The sequence below is a fragment of the Physeter macrocephalus genome, chromosome 11 (assembly GCF_002837175.3).
Source record: "Physeter macrocephalus isolate SW-GA chromosome 11, ASM283717v5, whole genome shotgun sequence".
Lineage (NCBI taxonomy): Eukaryota > Metazoa > Chordata > Mammalia > Artiodactyla > Physeteridae > Physeter > Physeter macrocephalus.
This window is the reverse complement of record NC_041224.1, coordinates 66,676,910-66,689,598: the sequence shown is the minus strand read 5'-3', so window position 1 is coordinate 66,689,598 and position 12,689 is coordinate 66,676,910. Positions and strand designations below refer to the sequence as shown.

General features: G+C 43.5%; 1 protein-coding gene across 1 annotated transcript in view; it reads left to right on the top strand.

Annotated features, from left to right (window-relative positions):
* The window catches only part of SNUPN (snurportin 1), a 47,748-nt gene that overhangs the window by 5,855 nt on the left and 29,204 nt on the right, over window positions 1–12,689 (top strand). The window contains exon 2 of the mRNA XM_028495075.2: window positions 6,274–6,367. Coding sequence (XP_028350876.1) covers window positions 6,274–6,367 — 94 coding nt within the window. The remainder of the gene's footprint in view (window positions 1–6,273; window positions 6,368–12,689) is intronic.

Here is a 12,689-nt window from a genome sequence, read left to right as displayed (position 1 = left end):
TTTTTAATATTTATTTATTTATTTGGCTGTGACAGGTTTTAGTTGCAGCATGTGGGATCTTTTAGTTGTGGCATACGGTGTCTTTAGTTGCAGCATGAAGGATCTCTAGTTGCGGCATGTGGGATCTAGTTCCCTGGCCAGGTATCAAACCCAGGCACCCTGCATTGGGACTGCGGAGTCTTAGCCACTGGACAACCAAGGAAGTCCCTTATTAACTATTTGATTACAAATAAGCTACCTCCCACCTCAGAGCCTGTTTCCTTATCTGTGAAATGGAGATAATGTGAAGATATCACAAAGCCCTCTAATGAGCTTGTATGCCCAGATGGACTCTTGGGCAGTCCTCATTGTCAAGTGATGTCCAAGAGACTCTGGCTGGATCTGGAGAATCAAAATTATAGGACCAAGCAGATCTGGGAGCACTCTGGATGAAAGCAGGTCCCAGGCTGCCATCCCCCCTGAGGCCTGCTGCCTCCCTCCCTGACCTCCACGGGATTTTGCATGTGAGCTATGTCAAGGTAAAAATGTCTCTGACCACAGTAGTCACCAGCAGCTGAGGGTTTGGGGCTGAGCAACCCAGAGGAGTAGCCAACAGAAGGGAAGAGGAGAGCTCAGGCCTCAGTCTATAAGGAATTAGGTCAGAGCTTTTGGCAGTGCCCAATTCCATGCCAACCTAGTCACATGCACCTCTGGTCTTACCAATTTCTGTATCAGTTATCTACTGCCTCAATAATGGTGTGTAACAAACCCAACCCAAAACTCAAGAGCTAAAGCAATAAACGTTTATTTAGCTCATGAATTTGCAGGTCAGCTGGGTACTTCAGATCTTTGCTGGGCTCACTTAGAGTTTGTGATTGAATGTGTGCTGGATTAATGACTCTGCTGACCTTGACTGTGCTTGCCCTTAAGTCTGGGGGTAGGCTGGCTGGCTGTCAGCTGGTCTAGGATGCCTTGGCTGCGGTAATTGTGGCAACTTGGCTAGGATGCATTTGTCTCATCCTTCAGCAGCAGCAATTAACCTGCATGACATTTTAATATTACTCTCAAGTTGCCTGTGGTGGTATGACTACCCAAGATAGTGGCTCAGGCACAATGGAAAACTAGCTATATCACCACCATGGCCCCCAGGATGAGGCCCTGCATACAGTAGGTAATTAATAACTGCTTCAAATTCAGCCTCTTTGTTGTGGCCAGCTAGGCTGGGATCAAGGTGAGGCAAGGGAGGCACCTAGGGCACTTGTCAGACCCCAAGAATGAGCACCTCCTTAAATTTTGCACCCTAGGTCCTAAAACTGTGCACTTCAGATTGGGACTTGAACCCACGTGCCGGGACTCGAACCCAGCCAAAACTCTGATTGGGACTTGAATCCAAGCGGCCGGGACTCGAAGCCGGCCAAAACCCACAGTCTTCCAACTGAAATCACACACCTGGTTTCACGACTTAATGAAGCTCAGGTTCTTGATGTCTCATCGCAGAAAGAATTCAGTGAGAGACAAAGTGATAGGTGAGAAGCGGATTTATTTAGAAAGAAACATACTCCACAGACAGAATGTGGGCCATCTCAGAAGGTGAGAAAAGGCACCAAGGTATGGGTTGTCAGTTTTTATAGGGGTGGGTAATTTCTTTCTTTTTTTTTTTTTTGGAACTAAGATCCCGCATGCCGCACAGGGCAACCAAAAAGAATAAAAAATAAAACTGCAAGACAAGTGATTCAGAAGGAGGCTAAAGCCAGACTGCCAGGTCTGGATTGGGGCTTCTGTGCCTAACTAGCTGTGTAACATTGATTATTTTACTTAGCCTCTCTGTGCCTCCTTTTTCCTTGTCACAAATATATGGTAATAGAGGGTGGGAGGAAAGAATGCAAAATTATTGTTTAATGGGTCCAGAGTTTCTATTTGGGGCAATGAAAAAAATTTGGAAATAGTGGTGGTGATTGCACAACATTGTGAATATAATTGATACCACTGAATTGTACACTTAAAATGGTTAAAATGACAAATTTTATATATATATATATATATATATATATACCACAGTTTTTAAAAAGTGAAAAAAAGGAGGGGGTGGGTAATAATAGTACTGACATTAAAAATTATAGAGAGGGACTTCCCTGGTGGCACAGTGGTTAAAAATCCGTTCAATACCTGGCCCAGGAAGATCCCACATGCCGCGGAGCAACCAAGCTCGTGTACCACAACTACTGAACCTGCATGCCACAACTACTGAAGCCTGCGCGCCTAGAGGCTGTGCTGTGCAGCAAGAGAAACGACCGCAATGAGAAGCCCGTGCACTGCAACTAAGAGTAGCCCCCGCTTGCTGCAACTAGAGAAAGCCTGCACACAGCAACAAAAGACCCAACGCAGCCAAAAATAAATTAATTAATCAATTAAAAATTAGAAGTAAATGGCATAATTCCTACAAAGCTCTTAGAGAAGCTCCTTGCGTGTGGTAAAACCCCAAAGCTGAGCTCCCCACCTGCTATCTCTCCCCAGGCCCCAGAAGAAGTACAGGGAGCTAAACATTTTACAACAAAAAAGCCTAATGGATTAAAAAAATGTAAACACAGTGGGCAGCAGGGCACATTGGTACCTTTCAGGAGAGCAGTTTTACAATATGTATCAAGAACCTTAGAAACATACATTATATACGCTTTGACCTAGTACTGCCACTTTCAAGAATTCAGCTTAAATAAATTTTGGATATTTGCAAAAAATTAACTACAAGGATCTTCATCACTGTGTTTATAATAGAATATAACAGAGAAAAATTGTAAATGTATTCACAACGGACTGATTAAATTACTAGATAGCCTTATGATGAAGCTCAACTATTAAAAATTATTTTAGCAAGATAGTTAAGGACTCAAAAAGTTAACAGTTAAATAAAACGTAAAACAGTACCAATAGAATCCCCATTGTTCTGAAGACAAATATAAGCATAGACAAAATAATGGTTATAATATTGTCTCTCTGGGTAGTAGTATTACTGGTGATTTTAATCTTTTTCTTTGTGCTTTTCAGTATTTTCCAACTTTTCTATGAAGACTGTGCATTACACTGAGATAAATATTACAGTTTTGTGTGATCTCAGTCTGAAGTTTATATACCTGTGGCAGGTTTTGGGAAAAGAAACATTTAGCTTTAAAAAGCAGTGTCCTTAATCAAAGAGCAACTAAAATGGTCTCATTAAAAGAGAGGAGTGACACTAACCTGGCTGCCCTCAGAAAGAGGCTTGGACAAAGAGTCTACTGGGCTGAGAATCATTTCTCCCCCAAATTCAGTGAGTCAAAGAAAGGTCAGCTTGGGAATTCCTTGGCAGTCCAGTGGTTAGGACTCAGTGCTTTCACTGCCAGGGCACAGCTTCCATCCCTGGTTGGGGAGCTAAGATCCCACAAGCCATGTGGTACAGCCAAATAAAATAAATAAATAATTTTAAAAGTAGATCCTCAAAGTTTCTCATCACAAGGAAGAAAAAAAAGAAAGGTCAGCTTTCCTCAGCCTCTGGGAGCCTGGTGTGCCATCACAACTTAGGCCAGCTTCCTAGAGGGATTAAGTATCTAGATAACAGAAACAAAATTTTATAAAACTCTGTGATGCCCTCTGATCTTTCCTATTCCTTTTATTATTATTACTATTATTTATTAATTTTTTAATGCAGGTCCCAACCTACTAAATTATTTCACAATCCACTGATAAGCCACTGATGTGTCAAAACCTTTTGTTGAAGTTTGATGACACCTCAACATTTTCCAAATTACAGTGGTACTTTAACTTGGAATATTTAAGAAATTGCTGGACTTCCCTGGTGGCACAGTGGTTAAGAATCCGCCTGCCAATGCAGGGAACACAGGTTCAAGCCCTGGTCCAGGAAGATCCCACATGCCACAGAGCAACTAAGCCCATACCCCACAACTACTGAGCCCACGTGCCACAACTACTGAAGCCCGTGCACCCAGAGCCCGAGCTCCACAACAAGAGAAGCCACCGCAATGAGAAGCCCATGCACCGCAACAAAGAGTAACCCCCACTTGCCGCAACTAGATAAAACCCGAGTGCAGCAACAAAGACCCAATGCAGCCAAAAGTAATTTAAGTTAAATTAAAAAAAAAAAGAAATTGCTGTTTCCAGCTATTGAGTCAGAACATTGGCTCCATCTTTTATTATTTTTTTAATATTTATTTATTTATTTGGCTGTGACAGGTTTTAGTTGCAGCATGTGGGATCTTTTAGTTGTGGCATACGGTGTCTTTAGTTGCAGCATGAAGGATCTCTAGTTGCAGCATGTGGGATCTAGTTCCCTGGCCAGGTATCAAACCCAGGCACCCTGCATTGGGACTGCGGAGTCTTAGCCACTGGACAACCAAGGAAGTCCCTTATTAACTATTTGATTACAAATAAGCTACCTCCCACCTCAGAGCCTGTTTCCTTATCTGTGAAATGGAGATAATGTGAAGATATCACAAAGCCCTCTAATGAGCTTGTATGCCCAGATGGACTCTTGGGCAGTCCTCATTGTCAAGTGATGTCCAAGAGACTCTGGCTGGATCTGGAGAATCAAAATTATAGGACCAAGCAGATCTGGGAGCACTCTGGATGAAAGCAGGTCCCAGGCTGCCATCCCCCCTGAGGCCTGCTGCCTCCCTCCCTGACCTCCACGGGATTTTGCATGTGAGCTATGTCAAGGTAAAAATGTCTCTGACCACAGTAGTCACCAGCAGCTGAGGGTTTGGGGCTGAGCAACCCAGAGGAGTAGCCAACAGAAGGGAAGAGGAGAGCTCAGGCCTCAGTCTATAAGGAATTAGGTCAGAGCTTTTGGCAGTGCCCAATTCCATGCCAACCTAGTCACATGCACCTCTGGTCTTACCAATTTCTGTATCAGTTATCTACTGCCTCAATAATGGTGTGTAACAAACCCAACCCAAAACTCAAGAGCTAAAGCAATAAACGTTTATTTAGCTCATGAATTTGCAGGTCAGCTGGGTACTTCAGATCTTTGCTGGGCTCACTTAGAGTTTGTGATTGAATGTGTGCTGGATTAATGACTCTGCTGACCTTGACTGTGCTTGCCCTTAAGTCTGGGGGTAGGCTGGCTGGCTGTCAGCTGGTCTAGGATGCCTTGGCTGCGGTAATTGTGGCAACTTGGCTAGGATGCATTTGTCTCATCCTTCAGCAGCAGCAATTAACCTGCATGACATTTTAATATTACTCTCAAGTTGCCTGTGGTGGTATGACTACCCAAGATAGTGGCTCAGGCACAATGGAAAACTAGCTATATCACCACCATGGCCCCCAGGATGAGGCCCTGCATACAGTAGGTAATTAATAACTGCTTCAAATTCAGCCTCTTTGTTGTGGCCAGCTAGGCTGGGATCAAGGTGAGGCAAGGGAGGCACCTAGGGCACTTGTCAGACCCCAAGAATGAGCACCTCCTTAAATTTTGCACCCTAGGTCCTAAAACTGTGCACTTCAGATTGGGACTTGAACCCACGTGCCGGGACTCGAACCCAGCCAAAACTCTGATTGGGACTTGAATCCAAGCGGCCGGGACTCGAAGCCGGCCAAAACCCACAGTCTTCCAACTGAAATCACACACCTGGTTTCAGGACTTAATGAAGCTCAGGTTCTTGATGTCTCATCGCAGAAAGAATTCAGTGAGAGACAAAGTGATAGGTGAGAAGCGGATTTATTTAGAAAGAAACATACTCCACAGACAGAATGTGGGCCATCTCAGAAGGTGAGAAAAGGCACCAAGGTATGGGTTGTCAGTTTTTATAGGGGTGGGTAATTTCTTTCTTTTTTTTTTTTTTGAATTTTATTTATTTTTTTATGCAGCAGGTTCTTATTAGTTATCCATTTTATACATATTAGTGTATACATGTCAATTCCAATCTCCCAATTCATCCCACCATCACCCCCCACTCCCCTGCCACTTTCATAGGGGTGGGTAATTTCATAGGCTAATGAATGGGAGGAGTATTCCAACAATCTCAGGAAGGGGCGGGGATTTCCAGAAATTGGGCTACCGCCCACTTTTTGATCCTTATGGTGGGTCTTGGAACTGTCACAGCGCCTGTGGGGTGCCATTTAGCTTGCTGATGTGTTATTACAGTGAGCATATACTGAGGCTCAAGGTCTAGTGCAGGTCGACTTGTCTGCCATCCTGGACCCATTTGGTTCTAATCAGTTTATGTCATGTCCTCGGGCTATGTCATTCTTTCAAAGGTTGTGCCCTGCCCCCTTCCCTCCTGTTTCACTCCATTTGCCTCTCCTTAGCTCCAGCCCTGGTGATAGGCATGGTGCTCTCAAAGCAAGGAAGAAATGAGCACAGAGGAGGCACGGTCCCTATCCTGAGAGGACAGATTCTACGGTAAGCTGGCTACTTACATCTCTGGGTTCGGCTCTGGGCTCGGCCAGCCCAGCCAGGCCTTATGCTGTGTTTCCCAAGGTCTGGTCATTCTGAACCATTATCACACCATTTGCCATAGCCACTTCCCACTTGTATTATAGTATAGTAAAGAATTTAACTTTGCCCCATAAGGTCATCACCCTTTCTTCTGGGAGGTAATCCCTAAACCTTTGGAATGTCATGTCTGTTAGGAGTGTCTTTGTTTGCCTGGGGTCCTTGGAGCAGTCAGATAACGACAATGTGACTAAGGGTAGGGCTCTGAGCCACACTCACAGTGTGATGGAGGGTGGGAACTTTGGAGCAGCAGCTGGGCTTCTTGAGGGGGCTGAAAACTGCCCCCAGGTGGACCCTTAACCATTTCTGTGTAATGGAGCCCCAGTAAAGACTCTGGCCCAGTGATCTTCTCTGGGTGGCAGCACTCCATGCATATTGTCATCCATGGACGCTGGCAGAGGAATGCTGTCCTGACCCCACAGGGAGAGGACAATGGAAGCTCTTCAGTCTGGACCTCTTCCCTTGGGTGACTTTAATCATATCTTTTCCCTTTCCCATAACTGAGAATAACAACTTTCAGTGAGTCTTTCTAGTGAGTTATCAAAGCTGAGGGTGGTTTGGGGAACCCTGTGAATTTGCAAGTGCTGTCAGAAATGAGGACAATCTTATGTGGACTGAACCCCCCCACTTTGCATTTGGCTAACTCTCACAACTATTATTTTCTCAATCATTTTCTTTACGTTATCTTTCTTTTCTTTCAACTTAAGTTTATTTTAAAAGGAAACTGCCCAGGGAAAAGCTTTAAGGATGTTAATCTTCTAGAATCGCACATTCAGGTCTAAGAGAGAAGGCAAGACAAATCACTTTGATGCCTTTGGACTTAAAAGTGAATCGGAGATATATTCTACACCAGTGAAATTACAGAATAAAAGCACTGAAGTCATAGCAGGTGGATGTCAACTAAAGAATGTTGTTCACCATCTGGCTCTACAAGGATTGAGTCATTAGTCACTGCAGTCGCTGACCTTCAACACGCCCTAAAAGGAGTTCAGAGTGGCAATGAGTCATGAGGCACTCCGTGCTCTGGGAAAACTGGCAGAACAGGCCTTCAGATAGTTAGATATTTTCAGGAGAAAATTTTATGAAACTAATTTCTTGCACCTTCCCTCATTTAGAAAAACACTAAAAGCATTAGCCTTCTACCAAGATGTATGCTTAATTGCATGTACCCCTTCTCCAAAATCACATATGTGCTGCCCACCCCTGCCACTACCTTTTAGGAGCAATTCCTTGGAGGTATCTGAGAGACTGTCTGCTTGGCTACAGTCCTAAATCCCCAAATAAAACAAACTCAGCTCTCACATTGCGCATTTTTATTTCAGTCAACATGGGTTAACATATCAATATTAACAAACACCTACTAATACCTGCTCTAAATGAAGGATACATTCCACAGGAGATAACTATAAGCTTTTTTAAAAATTCAAATATAGTTGATTTACAATGTCGTGTTAATTTCAATAAGCTTTTAATGTTAAAATGTCTCCAGAGAACTTCCTGACAAACTAGCCATGCCACTTTCATGAAAATAGGAAAATGAATAAGCATAAATTGAATAGGAAAGGAACTTCAAGGTAACATTGATTTTTTTTATTATAATCAAAGAAAAATACTTCAAGCATTTTCCATTTCTTTTTTTATTGAGGTAACACATACATAAAATTTTACCATTTTGACCGTTTAAGTGTACAGTTCAGTGGCATTAAGGACATTCACACTGTTGTGTAACCGTCACCACCATCCATCTCCAGAACTTTTTCATCATCCCCAACTGACACTCTGTACCCGTTAAACAATAACTCTCTATTTCCCCTCCCCGCAGCCCCTGGCAATCACCCTTCTACTTGAAGGGTGAACATCTACTATGAACATTACTACTCTAGGTATGTAAAGAAAAACTCTTCTGTGTCTCTTCTCTACTCCACTACAATGCTACTCACAGAATACTTACTTCACTTCTGACACTTCTGGTCACCAAATGTGTGTGGCGGTTTTCACACATCAAGCAGTTCTGCAACACAACTCGGTGTCTACAATTCAATTCAGTTCTGACACTATCTATCTAGAGATAATGTCAGATCCCATAGGTTAAGGGTTCAGTCCCACACGACTGCATCTCCCCTCCCCAATTGAAACCACCAAGTGTCACTTCAGCGGGCTCCGAAGAGCTCTGGTCCTTTACATCTCAGCAAAGAAAGAATTCAGCGAGAGACAAAGTGATGGATAAGACGTGATTTATTAGAATAGGATGCTTGTGAAGCTTACAAGTGGGTGGATGGGTGCCATGCCCTGAGAACGTAGTGAGCTACAGTTTTATAATCAAAGGAAAAGTGGGGAGGGGGAAAAGACCATTTTCTTCCTCATTCTTGAGTAGACATCAAACTTCCATCATCAGCTCCTCCTCCAGGTTGGGCAGGGGAGTTTTCTTGTCCCTACATGGTCAAGCTAGGACCGTCATGGCACTATGGAAAAATTATTTCAAGTCTCAGTACTATGAGGATCTTTCACTTTGAAATGTCACCTTTCCATAAATTATTGTTTTTTATGTGTGCAGAGAGCATGTCTTAGGGGTCATTAACTTACTGAGCTCACTTGGCAGGATGTGGGTCTCATGACACCACTGTTTTATTGTTTGGGGGCATGTCTCATGCTTCTGTTGCATGGTTTGTTGCTAAACAAGCCTACTTGGTTTTGTGGTTAAGCAAACCTGCTTTTTTGAATGATCATTAACTTACAGGGGTCTCCCAAGCTTTTTTCTTTACTTACAATCCCTAGTGGAGTTAACTATTTAATTACCTACTTTGTCCCTTTACTCCGCCCCATCACAATTTCAGATGCCAATTAAAATATAGGTTATTATGCATGCTTCTGGATGGGCTGGCTATAAATCAGAGGTTTCCATGACCCCCCTTCCTGGCTAATTTGCTAGAGCCACTCACAGAACTCAGGGAAACGGCCTACTTATTAGATTGCCAGTTTATTACAAAAGGATATGGGACTTCCCTTGTGGCGCAGTGGTTAAGAGTCCGCCTGCCAATGCAGGGCACACAGGTTTGATCCCTGGTCTGGGAAGATCCCACATGCCGCAGAGCAACTAAGCCCGTGAGCCACAACTACTGAGCCCACATGCTGCAACTACTGAAGCCTGCTCACCTAGATCCCGTGCTCCACAAGAGAAGCCGCAGCAATAAGAAGCCCACACACCGCAAGGATGAGTAGCCCCTGCCGCAACTAGAAAAAGCCCACGCACAGCAACGAAGACCAAATGTAGCCAAAAATCAATCAATCAATAAATAGAATTTTAAAAATAAATAAATAAATAAAAGGATATAACTCAGGAACAGCCAAATGGAAGAGAAGCATAGGGCAAGGTATGGGGCAGGGGCACTGATCTTCCATGCCCTCTTTAGGTATGCCACCCTCCCAGCACCTCCACATTTTCAGCAGCTCAGGTGCTTTCCAAACCTGGTTGGTAGTTTTAAGATTTTTATGGAGGCTTCATTACATAGGCATAATTGAGGATTATGATTAAGTCAACCTCCAGCCCCTCTCCCCTCCCTGGAGGTGAGGGGAGGGCATTAGACTAAAAGTTAAAACCATCCGGGACTTCCCTGGCGGTCCAGTGGTTGACTCCCCTTCAAATGCAGGGGGCGTGGGTTTGATCCCTGGTCAGGGACTAAGATCCCACGTGCTGCCAAAAAAAAAAAAAATTAAAACCCTCCAATCTCACATTGGTTCCCCTGGCAACCACCCCATCCTTAAGGGCTTTCTAAAAGTTACCTCACTAACTTAAATTCAGGTGTGGCTGAAAGGGAGCTTGCTACAAATAGCAAAAGACATCTTTATCACTCTACTCATATAGGAAATCCCAAGGGTTTTAGGAGCTCTGTGCCAGAAACAGGAATAAAACCAAATGCATATTTCTTATTAGAAATCACAGTATAACAAATTACCTCATATAAGTGGAATCATACAGTATTTGTCTTTTGTGACTGGCTTATTTAGCAAAATGTCCTCAATCCATATTGTAGGATGTCTCAGAATTTTCTTCCTTTTTAAGGCTGAATAATATTCCATAGTATGTAGTATGCATACACCACATTTTGTTTATCCATTTATCTCTCTATGGATACTTGAATTGCTTTCATCTTTCGGCTATTGTGAATAATGTTGCTATGAACCTGTGTGTACAAATATCTTTTTGAGTCTCTGCTTTGAATTACTTGGGGTATATACCCAGAAGTGAAATTTTTGGATCACATGGTAATTTTATGCTTAATTTTTTGAGGAACCACCATACTGTTTTCCATAGTGGCTACACCATTTTATATTCCCACCAGCAATGCATATGGGTTCCAATTTCTCCACATCCTCACCAATACTGAGTTTTGTTTTGTTTGTTTGTTTTTTAATAATAGCCATCCTAATGGGTGTGAAATGGTATCTTACTGTAGTTTTGATTTGTTTTTCCCTAATGATTAGTGATGAGCATCTTTTTATGAGTTATTGGCCATTTGTATATCTTCTTTGGAGAAATGTCTATTCAAGGGACTTCCCTGGTGGTCCAGTGGCTAAGACTCTGTGCTCCCCGTGCAGAGAGCTGGGGTTCAGCACTGGTCAGGATCCCACATGCCGAAACTAAAGATCCTGCATGCCACAACAAGGACCCGACGCAGCCAAATAAATAAAAATTTTTTTAAATGTCTATCCAAATAAAAAATTAAAATAAAAAAATAAAAAAGTCTATCCAAGTCCTTGTATTTTTTTTTTTTTATAAATTTATTTTAATTAATTTATTTATTTTTGGTTGCATTGAGTCTTTGTTGCTGCACGCAGGCTTTCTCTAGTTGCAGCTAGAGGAGGCTACTCCTTGTTGCAGTGCACAGGCTTCTCACTGCGGTGGCTTCTCTTGTTTCAGAGCACGGGCTCTAGGTGCGTGGGCTTCAGTAGTTGTGGAGCGCGGGCTTCAGTAGCTGTGGTGCGTGGGCTTCAGTAGCTGTGGCCTGCAGGTTCTAGAGCCCAGGCTCAGTAGTTGTGGCACATGGGCTTAGTTGCTCCGTGGCATGTGGGATCTTCCCGGACCAGGGCTCGAACCCATGTCCCCTGCATTGGCAGGTGGATTCTTAACCACTGCGCCAGCAGGGAAGTCCCTCTATTCACTCTTGATAGTGTCCATTTTTGTTGTTGTTGTTGGGTTTTTTGTTTGCTTGCTTTGGCCACGCCAAGTGGCATGCGGGACCTTAGTTCCCCAACCAGGCCTCAAATCTGAGCCCCCGGCAGTGAAAGCGCAGAGTCCTAACCACTGGACTGCCAGGAATTCCTGACAGTGTCCTTTGATGCACAAAAATTTTTAATTTTGATGAAGCCCAATTTATCTACTTTTTTCTTTTGTTGCCTGTGCTTTTGGTGTCATAACCAAGAAATAATTGGCAAATTCAATGTCATAAAGATTTTCCCTTGTGTTTTCTTCTACGTTATAGTTTCAGTCCTAGTTGTTTTTTCAGTTCTACTTATTTCTTTTTATTTTTTAATTAATTAATTAATTTAATTTATTTATTTTTGGCTGCGCTGGGTCTTCATTGCTGTGCGCGGGCTTTCTCTAGTTGTGGTGAGCGGGGGCTACTCTTCGTTGCGGTGCACAGGTTTCTCATTGCAGTGCCTTCTCTTGTTGCAGAGCATGGGCTCTAGGTGCGTGGGCTTCAGTAGTTGTGGCACACGGGCTCAGTAGTTGTGACCTGCGGGCTCTAGAGCACAGGCTCAGTAGTTGTGGCACGTGGGCTTAGTTGCTCCGCGGCATGTGGGATCTTCCCGGACCAGGGCTCTAACCCACGTCCCCAGCATTGGCAGGCAGATTCTTAACCACTGCGCCACCAGGGAAGTCCAAACTTGCCTTGATTTTGATGAAGTTGATAGTTTTGAGGAGTTGATAGTTTCAGGCATTTTGAACATCATCCTTCAATTGGATTTGGGCATTTTGTGGGTTTTCATCCTTATCTGAGGTCAGGGCCCTGCCTCCTGGGTGTATCTGTGTTGACACTTTGTTTTCTCAAGGTTTTTCTTTTCTTTCCTTTTCTTTTTTTCTTTTTCTATTTTTTGGCCACACTGTGTGGCATGTGGGATCTTAGTTCCCCGACCAGGGATCGAACCCATGCCCCCTGCAGTGGAAGCACAGTGTCTTAACCACTGGACCGCCAGGGAAGTCCCTCTGAAGGTTTTTCATTGGAGCTGC